Source organism: Dendropsophus ebraccatus, chromosome 12, assembly GCF_027789765.1.
Source record: "Dendropsophus ebraccatus isolate aDenEbr1 chromosome 12, aDenEbr1.pat, whole genome shotgun sequence".
In the NCBI taxonomy this organism is placed as follows: domain Eukaryota; kingdom Metazoa; phylum Chordata; class Amphibia; order Anura; family Hylidae; genus Dendropsophus; species Dendropsophus ebraccatus.
The window spans coordinates 42,633,510-42,656,863 of NC_091465.1; the positions used below are offsets into that span (position 1 = coordinate 42,633,510).

The window sequence follows — 23,354 nt, forward strand, 5'->3', positions numbered from 1 at the left end:
CTGTTGACTAAATGTTAAAGTGTATCTGTAACTTTGGTGCAAAGATATGCCAAAAGTCTAGATCAGTCTGGGTTCAGGTGTCAAGACCCTGAGCGATCACTACACCAAGCAGATAGAAGCGCACAGGTGAACACTTCTTTCCCTGCTTTTTGAACATGTGAGACAAAATGGTCCCATAGACTATATGCTTATTGTCATGTTCCGTGAAACATGGAACCTACGGACAGGTAAGCCGTGTAGTGGACTATATCCCCGCCTGGCATCATATATCAATGGCCGTAGGATCCATGTTTCACAGAACGTGAGAATAAGTTCTTTCATTAGGAGATTGTATTGGTCACAAAGCTGGGAAGAGACACCTCACTTGGCTTGTTCATGTGATTAGCTGCCGACTGACATTTCTACATCTCTACCTGTCAACAGTTATAAAATTGCCAGTGCCCATTTATGATGGGAACACGTCTTTAAGACTATCCTTTACTACAGATCCAGTCTTGACTAACTGTCTGCAGATTATAAACTACCTGAAATCTTGGCGGTGCTTGAGTCTGAAAGCTGTCAGTGAATACGGCAGCCACTGTATGACTGAAACATGGACAATTGGTATTACAGTCCCATAGTGTGATAAATGTGTGACTCACCCATACATGATAATAAAGCAATGGATAAGGCAGATAACCTTAAATTAAATACTCTGAAGTGCATCCTTGTTTGTAATAAAGACAAAACTTCCATCCAGCAGACATCCTCTGTGGCTTTCTTCTATCCGTACTCGTTTAAGTTTGTATCACTGTCACGTGTATCATGTCTTAATGTGTCCTTGTGCATCTGAAAATCAGAAGTCACATTGTGCCGGGAATCTGTTGTGTTCATATTGGCCACTCTGAACTGTACGGAGGAGGACTGATGCCTGAATAGTGCAATGTGCTCCACATCGTCCTCTTCTTCCTCATCTTCTACAGCAGTGTCATTGGTGCCACATAGAGGCAATGATTCTGTCTCTATGCCAGCTTCTAACTGGCGGGGGCTGGGACTTCCCTGGTGTCTGGATAAGATGCAGGAGGAACCTTCACAGCTTAGGTCCAGATCGCCAGTACTAGAAATTCTGGAAAGGTAGAGCTCTATTGTGTAATACAAGGACCAGAACACAGCAAAGCAGCCAAGCAGCATGAGGGTCTGATAAAGACAAAAGGAATAGGAAACGATATAAGTAGATAAAATCATGTAGCGTAACATTTTTATCACATTTAGGTTGCAAATATCAATCATCGCTAGCGATGAGCAAACTTGCCGAACTCAAAGTTCATTCATCACTAATCATCACAATTTACTATGTCAAGTAAAGCATAGATCTTGGGAAGAAATAACTAAAACTAAAAAGAGAAGTAGTGCACAATTCTTGCAAGCAGCCTGTGCTGCAATACCAGACACATCAAGTTTACATTCAAATAATGAATCTATGTAAAGAATCTTACCCGCAGCGTGTTATTGGTGATTGTATAGCTGTCCTGCTCAGAAATCTCCAGTCCAGGGGGACAAGGAAGCGAGAAATTATTATTCAGAAACTGGCCACCCTGAGCCAGCTCTACCAGCCTGTGGAAATAGAGAAACTTTAATAAATATACACATATCTGCTTCACAATGAAGTGGTATATTTAGTATGACAGTACAATAAGACTGCCACCATGCAAGGTAATACTATGGTGAGTGCAAGTCCTGACAACCCAAATATGCAAGCAACCAAAGAAAAAAGGATTGAAGTACATAATATAGAAGTACAATTTACTTTACATAAATGCAAGGGACAAAGACTATTAAAAACAATTAAAATACACACATTTCACTGGCCATAAAGCGGCCCAGTGAACCCCAAACGCACAAAAAAAAAAACAGTATCTTATGTAGCGGCCATGATCAAATGTAATGTAAAGTGCTAATGAGTAATGTGCCAGTAATATCCTCTAATGAAAAGTACAGTACCAATACAAAAAGATAAAGTGCTAATGCAAGAGAAAAGAGTGAAGGTCACAGTATAAATAACACAATACAACCAGTATGGCCGTCACATAGGGTAGGGAGGGTAGGGACAGAACATTGATATTTTCATTATTTATTGGAGTGTTTTGGATAACATTTGATCATGGCCGCTACACAAGATACTGTTTTTGGTGGGTTTTGGGTTCACTGGGCCGCATTATGGCCAGTGAAATGTGTGTATTTTAATTATTTTTAATAGTCTTTGTCCCTTGCATTTATGTAAAATAAATTGTACTTTGATCTATTATTTGTGAGGTGCAGTCCATTCTTTTTCAATCCTTTTTCCTTTGGTTGCTTGTATATGTAGTATGCACTCCTTAAAGTATATGGGAATGTAACAGATGTCTGAACATACATGTAAAGAAATCTCAATCTCTATTAGAGGAAAAGTGAAATACAAGGGGGGTTTTCTTGTTGCACTTTACCTCCTTCTTTCAGCCACATCCTCGGTTGTCCATGAGGAGCCATAGAGTGTCAGCTGCCATGTCTGAAATACACCTGTTTTGCTGGAGTCATATCCTGTGCAACAGATACATATTTATTAGAAGCATGAATATACTTTCCATGATATAATTTTAGCTAATAAAAGGGAAATTAAGCATAAGGCTTCACTGGGGGGAATCTACAACTCGTCAGCCAATACATGGGGAAAAGTAGTGTTACAAGCTGAATTTTTCCATTACGTTATGGTTGACCATGTTGTAGGTGTCTGACCTATATCTGTCTAAGCAAAAGCTGCTCTATGTTAAGTGAGGGACCTCTCATATGGAATGGATTTGTCTGGGACAACCCATTTACAGGTGTTTTATACTGCCAATGAGACATTTATTCTGAAATGCTGCAGCATTTTAAAGAAACATTTTAAAATGGACCTGTCATCATGGCCAGATCATCAGGGCTTCTCACCATGATTCCAGGCATAACTTTTCACCTGTCTTTATAGTCTTTTCTAGCAGTAGGATACAAGCCTTTTGGTAACTATGTAAAGGAGGTTCCAATACATGACAAGAATCCCGGTTTAGCTGGCCTAATGCCTCTTATTGGCTGCCTATGTGCCTACAGTCAAAGTGAGGGTAGGCATATCCATGTGTGCATGGAGGCAGAGAAGAAGAGATGAGCTGGCTAACCCTTGGCTTTTGTCATGCCAAGTTTAGAAAGGAAAAGATAGTTTTTGCACACTTAATATACCTGTAGCACAAACTCATGAGGGACACTTACCCATGTCCGTGACCAGCAGTCTATATGTGCCTTCTGCATTCTCTCCCCAGCAGCGGACAGTGGAGAACGTCCAGTCTGTGAAGCCACTTGGATCACTTAAAATGATAAAAAACATTATATTAAGTGCATTACAAGCTATATACATATATAGGAAAAGCTGTCCCCCATGTGCCTCCAATCATACTTTACATCCATTTTCCTTGTGGCTCCAATGAGAGATGACATCCCACTTGGACAGAAGAGCTGTATCTGCAGGTTGCCCCGCCGTGGGTGAGTGACAGTCACTGTCACAGCTACATGTTCTATGGTCCTCATCCCTGACAGCAGGAGATCAGCAGCAGTCACTATGAATAGGAAGGTAAGCATTACTACAAAAGGAGCATCCAAAATGACTAGTTCCTTGGTATATGCTTGCAGGATTACTCTCATGGGCATCAGATTGGCCACTGGTTGACTCAAGATGCCATGTAAAAATAAAAAACTATCTACATGCGCCAAGGTGTTCCATAATATGTTACATAATATGGAATTTCACTTCCAAGCAGAAGCTATTCTCACAATAAGCTTATATAATAATGAGATCCCTGCCCAGGCTACCGCCTGCAGGTAATCCATAAGAAGTGTCATTTACCATAATATTATTTCCAGATTTTCAGCAATATCAACAGATCTCTCTTCCACTATAGAAAAAGTTTAGGGGGGGAAACAACTTTTTCCATTTAGCACAAACACTACAAAACACTATTACCTTTTATGGAGCGGCCGGGAAAGAATCTGCTCCTATCAAACACAGATCATAGCTGGAAAGACATATGTGAGCGAGGCTGGCTGCACATGGTTTCCCTACGGTTATGCTCTGAAAGGTCTTGACGTACATGCCAAACGTCTCCGTAGGGGTCCACTGAAATATGGACAGTCTTTTGGCCTCCGTCTGACCAGTATGAATAAACCACAAAAATTAGGGAATGAAATAATATATTCCTACTATTCTATTCCATCCACCCATTAGGATGCTGTGTTTAAGCAAAGAAACATATCTTTTGATTGGATACTATATTAGTCTGTGTGTGATAGGCATATATGTCATAGTCTACAGCCAAAAGTCATATATATGACCAATAATTTAAGTCCTACCCTAGTATTAGCTGCAAGCCTAACCCTAAAAACATGGTGTTTACTCCAATCCTCATTATATAAGAGATACTATTAATGAATACATTAAGGACAAGCAAAAGTGATTTTCAAATGGTACAAACACTGTGCACATCTAAAATATGATAAATATGATATACTGTGTACAACATGCAACAAAAAAAAAAAAAGCATCCTCCACAAGTGCAAAGCATTCACCCCCCGGGACACACCTAATAAACTGTACAGGAACAATACCGCACCTATGTGTAATGGCACATAATGTTCTTTCCTCACATACATCCTGACCACATTACTAGCCATTCTTTCCTTCTCCCATCTTCCCCTTACTCCTCTTGTTTTCCCTCCATCCTCGCTCCTTCACCCCTCCTTTCCCAGCCATCGCACTACTTGCTCTTTTCTCTCTTCACATTCTTTATCGGCCAAGTCAGAAGCAGTAAACATTGCCTAAAAAGGACCGAGCGAGAAATCCTGAGTGCAGCTTGGCAGGTGCCCAGGAGGTGAATGTGCCCGTAGCCCCACATATAAAACCAGCAAAGGCAGAACAGACCTGCTTGGAGGAAGCCAGGGGGTTAAGGCGCAAGCTCTGGTTGTACAGTGACTTTGGCAGCTATCCTGTACGTGTCATCCTCCATGACATAAATCAGACAAGGGCCTGATGTCTAGAGAGAGAAGGGGATGGAGAAGCCGCACTCTGATTTACGCAATGTGTTCAATATACATTCCCTGCTCACCGTCCTCCTAACAAAAAAGATAAACTTGGCTGCTCACTCCGCCTCTTATTATGGCCTGTTTTTATATCTTGAAAGACAAAGTTCCACAAGGCAACGCTTTCCTGCTGGCTTCAGATTACCTAAAATTCCATACTGGGTTAACCTCGTATGTAAGACTATGCCAAAACATCTTATCATGGGCTTATAAAATACCATTCCAGAACAAATAACATCTACCGGACCAGATACCGGCCATTTCACTCCAAACATAACACTTCACTCATATAATTAATAAGGAAATGAAGAAAGTCTATAGAACTTCACTTGTAAAACTTTAGGTACCCTTTAAAAAAAAACTTCTGACGTGTCATAGTGACATCAGAAGTTTTCATTAATTGGGATTGTTGGGAGTGTCAGTACCCAGACCTCCACAGATTAAAACTTCAGGTACACTTTAATTACTTTTAGGGTTCAAACCCACTTGCCGGATCTGCAGCGAGTCTCCATGCTGCGTTTTTGCAGCGAGACTCGCTGCAGATCCGAGCCCTATACTTTCATTAGCAGAGAAACTTGCGATTTTGTCTGCAGCCCTCCCCATTAACCCCCTAGCCGCCGGACATTATACATTATCGGGTCCCCGTTCCTGCTTGCTTCGGGGCTCCCGGTGTCTTCACGGCCCGCCCGGCCAATCAGTGCGCTGCGGCAGGGCGATCGTGCGGCCGGGGGCTGCGGGGGGCGATCGTGCGGCCGGGGGCTGCGGGGGGCGATCGTGCGGCCGGGGGCTGCCGGGGGCGATCGTGCGGCCGGGGGCTGCGGGGGGGGGGGGGGGGGGCGATCGTGCGGCCGGGGGCTGCGGGGGGCGATCGTGCAGCCGGGGGCTGCGGGGGGCGATCGTGCAGCCGGGGGCGATCGTGCGGCCGGGGGGTGCGGGGCGGGCAGGATATACATTACCAGGTCCCCGCTCCTGCTTGCTTCGGCGGCTCCCGGAACGTTCTGCGCGGCCAATCAGTGCGCTGCCCTGCCGCAGCGCACTGATTGGCCGGGCGGGCCGTGAATACACCGGGAACCCCGAAGCAAGCAGGAACGGGGACCCGGTAATGTATAATGTCCGGCGGCTAGGGGGTTAATGGGGAGGGCTGCAGACAAAAATCGCAGCAGGGATGTACATCCCTGCTGCGAGTTTCTCTGCTAATGAAAGTATAGGGCTGGGATCTGCAGCGACTCTCACTGCAAAAACACAGCAAGGAGACTCGCTGCAGACCCGGAAGTGGGTTTGTACCCTTATAGTCCCCACAGAAAACATCACTATGTATATGCTTGATCACTTAGCGTCCTAAGGCGCTCGTTTACTGGACCCATTAGATGGCCCGATAACTGGGCAGTAAGGGCTGTATGAACATTGTTAGCTATGTCCCTGCAGCCCTTGCCCAAACACCCGATACTTTAGCTCTCCCCGCTCCCAGTCTTCTCTCCTGAGCTCCGCAGGTTTGAGGTCCTAGCGGCTGCAGCGTCTGAGCTGCAGCCACCGGGACTGGGAATCGGGAGGTAAGGAGAGGTGCACAGGAGAGGTAAGGTATCAGGAATTTGGGCAATAGTCAGCCATCGACAAAGCATCCCTATTCCATGTGGCAACTTGCAATCAGCGCCCAACGATTTTAGGTCCCATCCTAAACCATGGATCAGTCGATGTTGCCTCTATTACACAGAACGATAATCGTCCGATTATCGCTCCATGTAATAGGCTCCCTAGATTCAGTAGAAAGGTTATCCATCCAAGGATTCAATAGGGTTACCCGATTTAATGTGAAAGAAATTCTTCAGTTGTTTTTTTTTTTTATTGAAACTGTAGAACCACAGACTGAACAGGATGGACGTAAGTCTATGCAAACTATGTTATGTTGCTAACACAGTACACTGCAATATTTTAGGTATTGCAGTGTCCTCTTATTTTACTGTTTGCCTATTACACCATGCATATGGTAGTATAATTGCAAACAAATCATGGCTGCCACATCTAGCCAAGCTACCATTACAACCGATCTGCACCCTGTGATTGCATCAGTAATAGCAGCTGATTGCAGTTAGGTAAGGAGGGAGTTCAGCTCTTGAGCATGTTCCATATGTGGCAGTCATCTACTATCAGTTGAGCCCAGAATATTGTGTGAACTCAAACTAAAGCTTTTCCTCACATTTGACTGGAGACTTTGCTGTTGGCAGCTGTAAGCGCCGCAATCAGAGCGGCGGCGATCAGAGCGGCGGCGGGCTGCGGATGAGCGGGGTGCCAGGCTGGACTATCGCACGACGACTGTTTACACGGAACAATCGGCGAAATTTTTGCAAACGACGATTTAAGAACATGTTAAAAGATCAAAATGAACGATTTCTCGCTCGTCGTTCGATCGTTCGCCGCGTTTACACGTACAATTATCGTTCAAATTCGATCGTTATCGCGAAAATTCGCCCGATAATCGTTCCGTGTAGACGTAGCATAAGTCTGGACAATTATTGTTTTGCATTCACAACATGTTATTTGCTATGAACAACAAGGCAGTGAGATAGTTTTGCTGAATGAGGCAATGAATCAAGGTTATTATTCACATTCTGTCCATGGATTCCACATAGTGTTATCTTTTTAATGAGCATGGAGAAGGGGCTCAGTCCTGAGAATCATGCAGCACAACTTAGCTGCATTTTCAATGCAGAAAATCTCCCACCTTTACAGTAGAAGCCAAGTGGATGAGATTTCCAAAACCTTAACCCGAAAACAGCAGAAAAGATCTCCAGCAGAAAGTGACCTGCGGTGCGAAGGCCACAGTATCACAACTGTGTGGGATCATCTGCAGAGTAAAGGCCCTTTTACACAGACCGATTATCGGCAACAAGAGTTCCTAGAAATGCTCAATTAGCTGGTAATCAGCCCATGTAAGAGTGCCAGAGATCAGCCACCCACTTGTCAGCTGATTTATCGTTAAGTTTATCGTTATCATCCGCACATTTCTCTGTGTAAACAGGAGAGCCTGCAGCTGAACACAATGTATGTTAATGGCCGCACAAATAACTCAGCGAGCATTGGAATGCCAGGGTAAGCAAGCAACGATTTCACTGATCGACCCTCATTCGGATCCGTTCATGGTCCCATATGAAGCCATATATAAGGACCTTAAGGCCAGGTTCACAATTGAGCAACACCCAGCAAGTGTCAGCAACCTGTGACAATGGGATGCTGGTATAAACATGTGACTATGCTGGAGTCATTTCCTGAATGCACAATGCAAGTCTTCAGACCATTTCACCTTTTAGGTTGTGGCTTGTGCTAAAATAAAATAAATTAATCTGCACATAAGACACATGAGAAGATAAAAAAAAAAAAAACAGATTAAAAAAGGAAAAACTAGCAGCTTAGGGACAACTCCGTGAATGTCCTCGAATGGCCCAGCCTGAGCCCTGACTAACCCAATTGAATATCTCTGGAGAGGCTTGAAAATGGCTCTACTGATGGCCTGATGGCCGTCATCCAACCTGATAGAGATTGAGAGGATCTGCAGAGAACAATCCCCAAATCCAGGTGTAAACCTTGAGGCAACATAGCCAAGGGGACTGGACGCTGGAATCGCTGCCAAAGGGGCTTCAACTAAGTACTGAAGCCAATAAAACATTTTAGTTTTTCCTTCTCAAAAAAAAAAAAAAAAAAAGTTTTTCACATGAATAGACCGCCGCTGGGATGCCGATGCCGTGGTCCCCGGCCCCCAGTGTGACGAAACCCCCTCCCCTCTGACGCGGCTCTATTAGAATCAATGGAGCCACATCAGAGGGAAGGGCCGATTGTCACACTGGGGGCGTGAATAAGAATCTGAAAACTTCATTCATTTACAGGTGATTCCTGAACAGTACATTTTTTCAATTACTGCATAAAACCCAGCAAAACGTATGCTAGGTGTGAACAAGGCATGTACAGTAATATGACATTGCTCTGCACTGTGTCTACTACTTGGATTCAGTTCAGGGAGAGCTGGATTCAGCTACATCCAAATCCATGAAAAAGTCTCGGCAAATCCCACACAGTCGAATAAAGGATTATAAGCAAAGTCTAACAAACCTAATGGAGAACAGTTCTGGAAAGTCTCATTAGCACAATATGTTATATTCAGCGGCTTTCACCAACATGGTCAATTTAGGAAATTACAGCTATTTTCTGAACACTGCATGGACAATAAATCTAAGTCTCTCTCCTCCCCGTGTCCAGCTGGATGCAATGTTTTCTTCTCTATGGCTGCGGTCACACAATCGTGTTTGCACTATACTGGTTTACAAGACTGAACCAGACAGATTGGATTTAACACATTCTATCTTGTGTCAAATTAAATTCAGACAACAAAACGAATGAAAAGTGATTGTATGAAACACCAGATACACACTATGTAACCCCCCCCCCCCCCAGTTTAGAGGGCAGCAAATATATAAGAAATAAAGGAGACACAAATGTCACTAATAAAGTAAAAGAAACAGCTAAAAAAAGCTTTTAAAGCTCTGCATGTTAATGCACTTATTTGGGCTTAGTTGCCATACTCTGCGTATTATTTCAGTACTGTATGGCTTTTTTTAAAAACTTATTTTAGCACTATTTGGTAGTTATTTAGACCATTGCTGATAGTATTATGTGGATCTCACATGATGCTGTTGTCATTGTATGACGACATATGTACAAATGTCAGCACGTTCTGCTGTGTCTATAATAACCTATGGAGGGTGGTAGGGCTGAGGGGGGTAAGTGAGCAGGAAGAGCAGACAAGCGGCCCTACAGTTTGGAGACTGCCCGGTCACAGAAAGCAATGATGATTTTTGGATTAGTGGTAGTACATCAAGATCTCAGCATTGTCAGGGGAGAATTAACTCACATGCAGAAAGAATTACATGATTTGTAATGACAGAAATGCAGGTGGTAAAATGCCAAATGCTAATACACACTGCTAGAACAGAAATGGCAAAATGCTGTAATAAAAAATAATTTGGGCAGGCCCTTTTGGTGGCATTTTATAAAAGCATACAAATTCTGTGTCTAAAGAAAGCCATACAGGTACCAATCTCCCAATAATTCTCTACAATGACCATTCCCACTTTTACAAACCTTGCTACTGGATTATAGGATTATATTTATCAAGAAAGCCATAGGAAACTGATAAATTAGGAGCTTTACAAGCAACCTACTGGCACCAATGTATACAGGATTTATAAAAATGAGTGGGCATCTACAATAGTCAGAGGAGCTCAATATCTACAGCTAAACAAGCCGCACTTCAAACCAAATCATCAAGTATTTACCAGGAAACAAGAACATAGTAAGAAACATTTATCTCAAATAATGTCATTATCAGACAACTAGGAGGTTTTTGCCAAATATGGCAATAAATAGGAAAAAGCGATATACATATATAGAGATGCTTTAAGTGACAGACACTTTAAATCCCACTGACTGCCAAAACAAGGCAGAAGATGTGCTAAGCTAAGCACTTAATTTTTCACTACTCACTGCACAGGACAGACTATGGTAAATTTATGGAGCCTCTTCTGTGCAACAATAACCAAGACTTAGCCTGGCACTTCACCTGTCTTACTGTGGTGATTGGTTGGGGTCTGAATATACTGACCTATCAACATTTTTGCCATGTCTCCTTGACCACTCTCCTCGTGGAGGTGTCCAGTGAGTCCCCAGTGGAGGTGCCCTGTTGATGCCACAGTACACAGAACACAGCAGCTGAGTGATCACATGAAGGGTCAAGTGCACTGAAAAGCATACCATGCCAAAACTTTAGGAAAATGACCTGAAAGTAGTCACTAGCTGACAATGACAATTTGGAATAAGGCCAGAAAAATCTGTTTAATGGAAGTTGCACAAATAGTGTAGCATCACAAGCCCTAATGTTTATGTAACTCAGAGTTTATGTGGCCTCTTCTATATACATTTGTCCGTGTTAAGTGGTACCTGTCACTTTGCTCCTCTCCACAGTCTGTGTGAAAATGCAGCTGACGGAGGATCACGATGCCAAGGCATCCACACCAAGTTCCCGACATGAGCCCTATTGATTAAAATAAAGCTTGGGAATGGAACTTGCCAGATCTTTCAGCATCAGCTGCATATTCACAGTATAGCGACAGGTTTGTGTCTAGTAGTACTGTCGATGATCCCCGAGTAACATTCAATAGGAGTTTTAGTATTTATAATTTTATATACAAGATTATACATCAGCAAGTGGTGATACAAATGGTGATCCGCGTAGTGTGAACAAAGACCTGGAATTATAGATGGCTTCTCTTTTCACAACAGAAAAAAAATATAAATGTATAAATACAAAAGAACATTGTGAAAGCACACGGCTCCCCCTAGTGTGTGAAGCTCGTAGGTACATATAATTTAAATGGTAGAGTGCAGGAAAAAAAAGGAAAAACTGAGCTTTGCTCTTCACTGCCAATTCTCAGAACTTAATGCAATAATGGGGCATCATGTGTTGCTTTCTGTCTGTATTATAGGTGGTCCTCTGTACTTCACAAATCAAGTATAGATGACCAAAGCTACAGTATTCCCATAGGCTGCATTCACATCACATGTCGTGCTTCCGAGGAATTAATACATTGCTAAAATATAAAAGTTGCATGCAGAAATGTCTATGCTCAGATTGGCATGGGCCCCACCCAATCTAATGACCTGAAAGGAGTGAGCTAGTGACTACAATTGGGACAAGTTTTGGCTCAGATGTACTAGTGCTGCATACCATAAAACGCTTAAATGGTTGGAAAAGGACCTGAAAATAGTCAGTAGCTGACAAAGTTCAGGCCACTGAATTGAATAGGACATGTGCTGATTCGAGTCAAGTTATGTCAGCAGTAGATTTTGCAAGATACCCAAGCCTCAGTGCCACAAAAAGACACAATTATAGTGCTCACCAATACAACTGCAAAGGCTAAAAGGAAGCGGAAGGGATGTAACAAGGGCAATGTAAGTTCTTTTAATATATTATGTAAAGATTACAGGAGATTTGCCAGCAGAGTTGGGCTGTAAGTATGTCTATATTCTATATAACAAAGTCAAGTTGATTCTAAACTCACCATTCCAGTTTAATTCCAGCACGTTGGGAACCAAAGGAATATTTTTGTTCTCTTTTAGCACTGGACTGACATAGGAAGCTAAATAGGGAACAGATTCCCACACCTACAACCAAGGAGAGAAAATATGATTTACTGCCATAAAGGGTATCAACCTAATATAAGATGGTTTTTGTATTAGTGACAGTGTGTTGGAGACAGAATCCCCAGTGTTAGAGAACACCCTTCAGCTTTTTGGACAAGACTGTTTCATGACCTCCTGGAAATGTATGAATAAATGGGCAACTGGAGATTACCGTTCCCCTTAACAGAGAAGGTCAATACACAGTCCAATGTGGTCTGCCGTGTATGGACACACCCTATGGACATACAGAGTAAGAACATCTAGTAGTCAATTAGTAGTAAGAGTTCAAAGAAAATATCCCCCAGTAATGTAATTTCAAATATGCACTAGTATAGACATATCAGGAGTGCTGACAGAGATAGATATTTTCCATCCTAAGGGTGCGTGCACACTACGGAAATGCCGCGTATGACCCGCGGCGTATTCCGTCGCTCATACCCGCACGCATCTCCGCCCGTGCCATAGACACTATTCTATGCACGGGCGGATTCCGCATTCCGCCGAAAGAATTGACATGTCACTTCTTTCGGCGGAATGCGGAATCCGGCCGTGCATGGGATAGTGTCTATGGCAGGGGCGGAGACGCGCGCCGCTGCGTCTGTGGAATCCACCATGGGTTATACGCGGCAATTCCGTAATGTGCACGCACCCTTACTGGTAAACAATGTATGGCCAGTATTAGTGACTAGAGTTAAAATAAAACTAAGGTAGCAACCTGACACCTAAAGGGCACTCCAGGCAGGAGCCTTTTTCAATATATGCCCGGGTAGAAGTTGTTTGAAAATAATAAAAGTGTGCATGCCTCACTGTTTTCTGCAGCATCGCTGGTATGTTATCAATCCCAGTCCTGGTCTTGGGGCCGTGGGATTGCAGGTCTGCCCAGCCAGTCAGCAACTGAGGCATGACACCGCTGCCCACCCAGCTCTCGCCCTCCCTGCTCGGTGCCCTCCAAATGTACTGATTGAATACATTTATGGAATACTTTGGGGAGCAAGAACACTTGCTCCCCAAAGTATTCCACAAATGCATTCATTCAATAAAGCACTCGGTACATTACGTTCCATTAGTTTACATAGACATCCATAGAAACAATAAAGTCCCATAGACTTCTACATATAGATCGCCCCCCTGCTGGAAACTCCATAGGAATTACACCCTGGGTCATGACGTCACTGTATCTGAGAGAATTCTAACACTCCATGATCTACTGAATTAAGGGAAATAGCCATATATGTGCATTTCCCATAATTAATGTACATTAGAAATTTGTCTAACTTTCCACAAGTAATAACATATCAAAAAATAATTTTGGCGGGACTTCTCCTTTAAGGTCTGTTCATGGTTCAGCTAGTGGGTCACACATAGATATCATCCAGTAAAACATAAATGGCATACAAATGTGGGCCAAAATAATTTTTCACATTACCTTAGCAGCATTTGTAAGACGCCAAGCATTTAACAGGCCAAATCCATGCTTATGACTGTGATTAAATCCTGCTCCATTGGTTTCCCAGGCAGCTTCATGGTCTTCATACTGCAGATACAGAAACAAGAAGCATCAGACGATTGCATACAACACATGCATGGATGTGCAAAATGATGGTTCCATTAGGACCAAGGCTCTGTTTACATGTGAGTTACAGGCTCCATTTACTGCCCATATGACAAATTGTCATATAAAAACAGAACCCGACTGATTCCGATTAAAGCCAATCACCTGTGGAGTCTGTCTCGTGACAGATATGGAATCCATCATTTTCATTCTACTATGCCTATGTGCCAACACAATTTATGACACAGGTGGGAATAGAGCCTTAGGTTATGTGCAAACTTAGTATGAGACCGGCCGTTCCGTGACCCGGCTGGTCTCAGAAAAGATCATCCCGGCCGGTACTGCAGTACCATGCGGATGATCTTTAGTGCCACATGAGAACTCCCCACTATGAGCGCCAAACTCTCAATAGTGTGCAGCGACAGTGTTTTCTGCGGCCGATATTCAATGAAAAGCATGTCCGTTTTTTACAGCACCGCTAGGGATCCCGGACGGAGTGTATACACTCCAGACGGGATTCCGTTGGCCTGCCGCACAACGTAAGTTCTGTACCAATCACAGCCATTGCAACAACCAAAACTACAACTTCTAAAAGAAGAAACTGAACCATACTTTTGTAGCAGTGAACACAATGATGTGCTGGACATCCCTCCACGTCAGGCATGGCCGCACCTCCAGCATCAGAGCAATCATTCCTGCAGCTATAGGAGCGGCAGCAGATGTTCCTGTATGGCCTTCTGTGCATCCAGTTCCCTTCTGCAGATCCCAGTCTGATGTCACCTAAGGAAAATGGGAGAAGGAAAAAGGTAAACAAACACTTTCAGGTCTTCTATACTGTCATGTTCACAAACAATCCCTCCTTTACACACTACTCACTAGTCATTTAAGTTTTCTAAGACTTCTCCACATAGACCACTATATTTGTTACATTAATTCTACTAAATGTTTGTTATATTACTTAGAGATACCGGTTTTATTCTGTGCTTTATGATAGGCTCTTATAATATACAGTTACACTGCTACAATTTTGCCACTGTTGTAGCATCCATGTGTGATTCATTTTAATACAAACAATTATAAGAATAAAAAGTATGATATTCTTTCCTTGTTTGGCTATTTAAACTTAAAGGGATTTTCCGGGTTTATAACAGGTATGCTCCTTCCTTGGGATCGGTGATAACTAGCCAATTGCTGCAGTCTGAAAGGTGTCGGACCCTGCACAATCAGATTGTTATCACCTAATCTGTGGATGGGTGAGAACTTTTTTTATATTTTACAAAAGGACGGTTGTTTAACATGTTTTTGAGTTACTGAGTAGTGATCCTCTTAATGTATTTCCTCTGACTATCTTGTCTGGTTCCTCACTGCTCTTACAGTAAACAATCCCTGTCTACAATGCAGGAACATTAGATCTTTAATGGGTAGAAAGTTTTCAGAAAATAAATGTTAGTCTACGCATACTAAAATATAAAACCAATTCTAAAATCTGTCCTGCATGTATGATCTTGGCCATAGACACTGTGTGGGAAGGGGTTAAGCTGCTGACTATATTGTAGCACTAAATATTTAGCTTCTAATATTTGCACAAGTCTTTATCCTTCCCTATCAGTCACCATAGACATATCTTTTGTCATGCAGTTCCAATACATGGAAAGTAAGTACAGTTTATGGACTAAATACCAGACTAAATGAAGAAAATAATAAAGCAACTAGCAACTAAAGTAATAAAGCAACTAGGATTCTGGGATATAATATAAACAGTGATCTCTGCAGTCTGCACTAATAATAGGTCTTGTTTCTGACTCAAACGTATAATTCGTAAATAAGTCCTGGCACTCACCAAGTTCATATTCAAATCTTTATTCAGCTTCACATTTCCATACATGTGTCTCGGCAACCCCCTTACTCAACTGCCAGTGTCTCAATTGTTGCCAAAACACGTCCGGCATATTTGTATGGATATGTGAAGCTGGAATATGATCTTGGTGAGTGCCGGGATTTATCTACGAATTATACGTTTAGGATGTTATTCATTGCACCACTGCTATTACCATTGCACCACTGGCTAAACTTCTCTTCCATTATTTCTGCCTCAGATAGTGACCAATCACAGATCATTTTCATAAACAAAAGCAGAGCTGCGACCAAGGATAAAAATCAGACCCAGATTGATAAACCTGGGACAATGTGTATATGAGGCATTACTGCATTGGAATTAGAAGTAATAAGAAAAGCCACTTACAATACTTCTCATCTGCTTGTCTCCGCTGCTGAAGGTGACGGCCAGCATTGATGCACATTCTTCAGCATAGAAAGGCATTTTACCAGCTTCATTAACAGCACCTGGGAAAATAATAATCACCTTTAGCTTTGGCTGTCCAGGCATAATACGAATTGTAGTTTCACAACAGCTGGAGGGCCGCCGCTTTCCCATAACTGCTCTAGGAAATGTAAAGAGTTTTTATTGGCCAGGATCTGGTTATTCAGACCCCTAACTATTCCTGGTCAAAGTACTCACTAAGCGCAGTCTCATGTGTAACATGTCGCCAAGACTGTCTCATATGGGTCTGCATCTGTCTCAAAGATGAAGAGCGGGGAGAGAGCCCCTCAGCCATGTGCTTTTCTCCCTGCTCATTCTAGCAACTAACATGTCAAAAGATTTGAAGGGACAGGGCCACTTTTTTTTGATAACCAAAAAGGTAATATAAATAAGCAATTTTTACTGTACATTAACCAAAAATTACCAGCAAATTATGCAGCAAGATCCACATGTAGTCATACACCGAAAGGGTCACACTCATAAAAAGAAAATTCATGGCATTTCTGTAACTTTTTCCACAACATGAACATAGGGTTTTTTTTTTGGTGTTTTTTTTTTTTAAAGGATTGGAAAAAAAACAAACAAAAAAACACAGCAACTTTCTTGCATAACAGCGCCACCCCCTGTCCTCAGGTTGTGTGTAATATTACAATTTAGCTCCATTCATTTCAATGGAACCAAGCTCCAAACCACACCCAAACTGAGGACAGGAGTGGTGGTGCTGCTGCTGTTAGAAAACCAATACACATTCATTGTATTGTAACATTGCTATACACTAGTGGAGTGTAATAGACACCGCTAATCTTCAGCATCTGAATCTACCCTAACATGAAACACTCAATGGGGGGATAAAAAAAAAAAAAAAAGACAACAAAGCATACACAGGGTACTTGCCTATAGTGACAGTGTAGATGGAGTTGGCATATCCATCATAGTTACAGTTATCATAGTACTGGCCTCCATTACCACTGGCAACCACAAAAACACTCCCAAATCCTTTCCGTCCAGCAATAACTCCATGCTGAAGAGCAGCCTAAGGATTAAGTAAAACAAAGTCAGTATGGCATAAGACAAAGAACTTTATATTATCTGGATCTAATTTCTCTCTCTTATATAAAGGGAAACTTCCATCACTTTCATGCTGCCTGAACTGTGAGTCATTAGTGTGATTCCCAATAGCTTCTCCCCATCCCACCAGTAATGAGTGATTGATGGATAGTGGGATGGGGAGAGTCTGCCAGAGACAGCCTCCATGACTTGGTTCAAGAAGCATGAAAGTGATGACAGGTTCCTTATCAACAAAAGGCAAGCAGTTTTTTTTAGCACAACATGCAGCTAAAATACTTTTTATATGTGCCCCCTTTCTGTTACAATTATTTTCATAAATGAAATAGAGAGGAGGCAGGGTAAAAAAAAAAAAAAAAAAAAAAAAAAAAAAAAAGCTGAGTTTTTTTTTTTATTTAGTTTACATTACTTTCATAATTATTTTTTGTTTATTATGATTTTTCTTTTTACCTATTTTGTGGCTCATAAGGTCAATGAGGTGCATTGTGCTTTTTTATGCTAATTTCCCCTGTAAAAAGGACTAACATAGGTACAGGTACAAACGGAATAAAGCCCCTGACCTTGCTGAACTGATGTGGGTCTGATAAGACAAGGCTCCTCTAGAGCAGTGCTTCTCAATTCCAGTCCTCAGGCCTCACCAACAGGTCATGTTTTGAGGATATCCCATACAAAGACACCTGTGATAATACCTGATGCACTAAGTATAATTATATCACCTGTGAAATACTAATAAATCCTCAAAACACGACCTGTTGGTGAGGCCTGAGGACTGGAATTGAGAAGCACTGCTCTAGCTACCTACTGATCACACGATTGCCGAGATGGGAAGAAGGAAGTCTTATGGCTGCCCAATGAGCAGTGTACAGAGCTATAAAAGAAAGCAGAAAAGGTGGTCATGTCTACCTTCTGTAGAGCACAATTTCTGTGCCGCTGCAGATACTGCAGACACGTTGAAAAACAACCTTGCAAAGTTATTTGCAGACGAGCAGGACATTATAAGTTACTAAGGGAGCAAGTGGTTAAAAAATTTAAAGTGAGTCCATCAATCAGATCAGTGTGTTTGTGCAGGGTTCTGAACCTTGCACTGGGTTATGAATAGCAATATTGTACAACTCCAATAAAGCATTATTTTTCTTCTAGCCATGGCTAGTTGTACTTTTATCAGCAATTGTCCAATCTAACCCACTGACCCCCAGATCCAACACCTGGACTCACCATCACGTGTAATTTAGAGCCCTATATAATCTCTTTATGCATCTGGATATCCCAATATCAAATACCCTAGCTTCATCAATAAGCAGTGAAAAGGCTGACAAGTCTGGGGGATAGAGACCACCATTTATTGGAAGCACATTATCTGCTTTTGACACTGGAAGGGAGCTGTAGGACAGAGTATGTCTGCTAACCCAAGTGTGTAACCTATACATCGGGAAAATTACATAATGATCTGTATTACAGAGTGGCTGACGTGTCATACTCTGCCTAGTTATGTATAGTCAGTACCTTTCCCAGCTGATGGGGTCCATCAACAGTCTTCCCATCATCATCAGGGCCCCAGCTATAAAACAAGAACACAATCAGAATCATTGAACCCATGTATGTTAAATGAAGGAATCTGACAGTTCTCAGAAATGGATGAGCTGCTCCTTCAGATATCAGGTAAAAATGGCTAGACACAAATGGGTTTACAACTTCCAGCAGCTTGGACTTTTATAAGGACTTGCTCTACAGATAGGACTTCTTCCTCTTTTTAATTACTTATTTTGAACCAATTGGAAGCAATTGATAGTTTTTGTATCAAGTTACAATAGTTTTAATTTACAATAGATGTCCACGGAACAAACTAAAATTTTTACTTGAAGTGCTGTTGTACATACTGTATTGTACAAATAACAACGTTCTAACACTTTATATTTCAGCAATATATCTCAGCAATGCTCTGTCATCTAAATGCACCAGCAGAGGTCTTCTTTTTCTCTGGAAGTTTACTATTGCAGTATTAGGCTATGTTCACACAACATATATTTTTTCAATAAATAACGTCCGTAGTCGCAGACTGCAACACTGGCCGCTATTTATTAAAAAGCGAAACATTATTTTCAATGGAACAACAGCCACAGTGTGTACACTCTGTATACAATGCACAGAAAACTCACGTCTATTTTGGGCTGCCGCAATTCAGTATACAGCGGCTGCACAAAATAGACTGTGCACACAATGTAAAGTACGGCTTCGGTTGTACTTTACATTGTGTGCTATGGTTAATTGGAGCGTGGGCACACCCGAATGTGCACGCATTCCAATTAATACGAAGTGATGTTCACCCGGGGGTGAACATCACAGACAGCGGCCGCTATATGATGCGGTCATGTCACACAGCGGCTGCTGTTTTTACAGCATGTGAACCTGGCCCTATTCTGCAGTTCACGCTACTTAGCTCACAGAGCATTGCCTAGACTCTACATACCTGTGCAGGATTTAGAGCCTCTTCTTGTAAAGTGACATGGATACTTTAACCCATTAGTGACCGCCAATACTCCTTTCCACAGCAGTCACTAATGGGCCTTATTCCAATACATAAGCCTTTTCACAGTGTGATCGGAATAAGGATATACCATGCTCCTGCGCTGATCCCCCACTAACTACCCCGAGCAGAGAATCCCCTGCTCTGGGTAGTTTAATCTGTGAAATTCTGCTGTCAAATCATGACAGCGACAGGTAACGGGTTCCAGTGAGGTACACATTTGGTAAGTCCAAAACAACTCAAGCTATAAAACAATATTTTTTTCACATGTTGAATAGCATAAGTTTAATATATAAAAAATTGAGAGAAAAATACAAGCAAAAATTTTACATTATTCCTCCAAAAAAGGTTAATAAAAATGAACAAATAAGTTTCATGAATCTGAAAATGGTAGCAAAAAACAAGCTGTCATATGGCTACGTGGGCAAAAATAAAACAATGGTATGACTCTTGGAAGGTGACTATGAGAAAAGAATGAAAAAGGCTAGGTCATTAAGGCCCAAAATAGGCTGGTCACTAAGGGGTTAAATATAGAACAGCTGGCATATGAACTGGTCTAGCACTGTATTATGAAAAAACTGATTGTACAATAAAAGATATACAAATCATGGATATTCTTTCTGTATAAACTTCTCTGATCAGACCTTTGCTTGCTTTCCATCTAGAACCTTTGCCATTTATTACCCATGAAATAAAAATAGTCATGTCATGGACACAGAGGGGTACAGATCCTGGGTGATAATAACGTAACTCAGATGCATTTCATCCACTTGGGGTATATGAGGGTTCTTAGTTGAACCATGGCAAACTGACACATTGAATGGGCACTGCCACTTTTAGTCATTCAGGATCTGGTGTTCAGACCCTCCACCAATCACTACATAGAACCAGAAGAAAAGCATGGCTAAATGCTGCACTCCCCGGACCGCTGCAAGGGATGTCACCATTGCGAGTCTAAATAGCTTGTGCAGAGAGACAGAATTCACAGGGGTTAACCCCTTCCCGTCAGTAACTTGTATATAAATACGTTCCTTACTGAGGGGCTTCTGATGTGTGCGCGACCGCTGCAGTGTGAGTGGCCCTGCACACATCACTGTGTCTGGGGCCAGAGGTAAAGAGAGGCAGCTGCGATCCCACAGCTGTGCCTCATAAACCCCTTAAACGCCACGATCTACAGCAAGTGCGGCATTTAAGGTACACAGTGACAGAACAGGCTTGTGCAGACAGGCGGAGGCAAGTCACTTTCCTCCGTCCTGTCGGATCGGCAATGTATGGATAGAGTCTGCTCTCAGGCAGGCTCTCTATATAGATCGGCGATAACACTGATCTATGCTATGGCATAGCATGGATCAGTATATGCAATCTAATGATGTTATCACTGTAAAACATGCAAAGTGTAAAAAAAAAAAAAAGTTTTTAAAAGTATTAAAAACCCTTATAAACCCCCTCCCAAAATAAGTTTAAAATACCCACTTGTCCATTATAATATAAAAAAATAAATAAAACATATTACATATTGTTGCGTGCGGAATTGTCTGATCTATTAAAATCAAACATTGTTCCCGCAGGGTGAATGGCGTAAACGGGGGAAAAAGGAAAAAAAAAAAAAAAAAAAAACACACCCAGATTGCTGATTTTAATAAATTAAATATCTGAATTTTTTTTTATAAAAAGCAAATCTAAATTTTTCTTTTATAGTGCGTTCACACCTACAGGATCTGCAGCTGATTTTCTGCAGCAGATTTTATTTAAATAACTGAACACAGCATCAAATCTGCTGCAGATCCTGTAGATGTGAACGCACCCTTACACAGATATTAATAAAAACTAGAGATCATGGCACAAAAAATGACACCCCAACCAGCCCTGGAGGTGGAAAAATAAAAGCACTATGGCTCTTAGAAGGCGGGGAGGAACATTGCATTAATCTGACCCGGACTTTTGTGCATCAAAGGGCTCTGTCTTGAAGGGGTTAAAGATGAGCAAGTTTACAGTACAAACAAAGCGAATCGCTCTGTTAGCTCAGCAATCTGCTTATCAGCTGGCTGCTTTTGAAGTCCATGCCGCTCCGTTCCCGCTCCACCACAGGTGCCTGGAAAACTGGATCCAGTCCTGGGAAACTTTTCCCAGGACTGGATCCAGCTTTCCCAGGCACCTGGGTGGGGAGGAGGGGCATGAACTTCAAAGGCAGCCGGCTGATAAGCAGATTGCCGAGATAATGAACCAATTCACTTTGTTTGTACTGCAAATTCACTCATCTCTTACAGTGGTGATACGGCGACACTGACACTAAGGGTGGTATTACACGGAACGATTATAGTTAGAAAAATCGTTCGGATTTGAACAATAATCGTTCTGTGTAATAGCAGGCAACGATTAAACGACCAACGAGAAATCGTTGATCGTTTAATAGGATCCGGACCTATTTTTATCATTTGATCGTTCGCACAACGTTCGGTGGAATAAGAATTCACAGCTGAAACGTACGCAATAGCGACAACTAAACGACCGCAAGAACGATCATCGTTCCGTGTACTCGGGCGAACGATTTCAGGTCGTTTGCCTAGCAGTCGTTTAAGATCATTTATCGTTAGTCGTCGGAAAATTGCTTGGTGTAATAGTACCCTAAGTGTGTTCTAAAAAAAGTATTGTACAATGACGTCAAAATACCCAAAGTAAAAGGTTCTGTACTTGCAAGATAAACACATCCATATACCTGCAGCTGTAGATGTCATTGATCTGGTAGTGTTTGTTGAAAGCAACAGCCTCCATGCTGTCTGTGAGAGGTCCATCGAGAACCCTGATCCCTGATAAAGACAAACATCAGGAACATAGATCAATGTACAAGGTTCATAAACAATGTTGAAAGAAGTCAATATTTGTAACCTTACTCATGGAAAAAACATCTCCATGCAAGTCACAGTAATGAAACAGCGTTAATGGGGATGAAATGTAGTCACACCTTTATCAGGGTGTGGTGCTTTACCCTACGGGGCCATTGTTGTCAGACATGATGAAACACACAGGTGAACAAACCAACAAAAATGACTAGAAAAAAAAAAAAACTGTAGTGTGGATAAAAATTGTATCACAAACCTGCAATCCTGGATCCAAATGCTACACCCACTGCACAGAAGCTATTGTTGGGGACGGCTGCTATCTCCCCTGCACAACGGGTGCCATGGTGGTTGTCACTAAATCCATCAGGATGTGGCATGGGGTCAGGGTCATTGGAGTTAAGGTCATAGCTTCCTTCTGGGCTCTGTATGAGATAAATTATGTTATACACATCCCCATATACACAGCTCTTTATCGTGACTTTAAATGCACACTTTATATTTTCTGTAGTCTTTTTTTTTTTTTATAACTACTCCACTTACATAGTTTGGTTGAATGTCCTGGACAGTGTGCTGGACCCCATCATCCACGACCACCACGGTAACTCCCCGACCAGTCACATTTCTCTCCCAAACGCCAGTAACATTAATATCCATTCCAAGGTTACGGGTATTGTGCTGAAATAGAAAGCCAGAATACGTTAAAGGGATACC

At 42.0% G+C, this 23,354-nt stretch overlaps 1 protein-coding gene across 3 annotated transcripts in view; it reads right to left on the reverse strand.

The window, feature by feature from the left end:
• PCSK7 (proprotein convertase subtilisin/kexin type 7) overlaps positions 1–23,354 on the reverse strand; it is a 27,273-nt gene continuing 3,919 nt past the window's right edge. For 2 of the 3 annotated variants that reach the window (XM_069947435.1, XM_069947436.1), the window contains exons 3-17: positions 23,184–23,318; positions 22,900–23,065; positions 22,520–22,610; positions 18,783–18,837; positions 17,109–17,247; positions 16,137–16,237; positions 14,507–14,674; positions 13,769–13,876; positions 12,222–12,324; positions 10,766–10,840; positions 3,440–3,599; positions 3,256–3,350; positions 2,463–2,556; positions 1,476–1,593; positions 1–1,176 (exon numbers count right to left, since the gene is read on the reverse strand). In XM_069947435.1, the coding sequence (XP_069803536.1) occupies positions 763–1,176; positions 1,476–1,593; positions 2,463–2,556; positions 3,256–3,350; positions 3,440–3,599; positions 10,766–10,840; positions 12,222–12,324; positions 13,769–13,876; positions 14,507–14,674; positions 16,137–16,237; positions 17,109–17,247; positions 18,783–18,837; positions 22,520–22,610; positions 22,900–23,065; positions 23,184–23,318 (2,022 nt within the window). In that variant the 3' untranslated portion in view covers positions 1–762. The remainder of the gene's footprint in view (positions 1,177–1,475; positions 1,594–2,462; positions 2,557–3,255; positions 3,351–3,439; positions 3,600–10,765; positions 10,841–12,221; positions 12,325–13,768; positions 13,877–14,506; positions 14,675–16,136; positions 16,238–17,108; positions 17,248–18,782; positions 18,838–22,519; positions 22,611–22,899; positions 23,066–23,183; positions 23,319–23,354) is intronic. The other variant, XM_069947437.1, reaches the window with a different exon arrangement.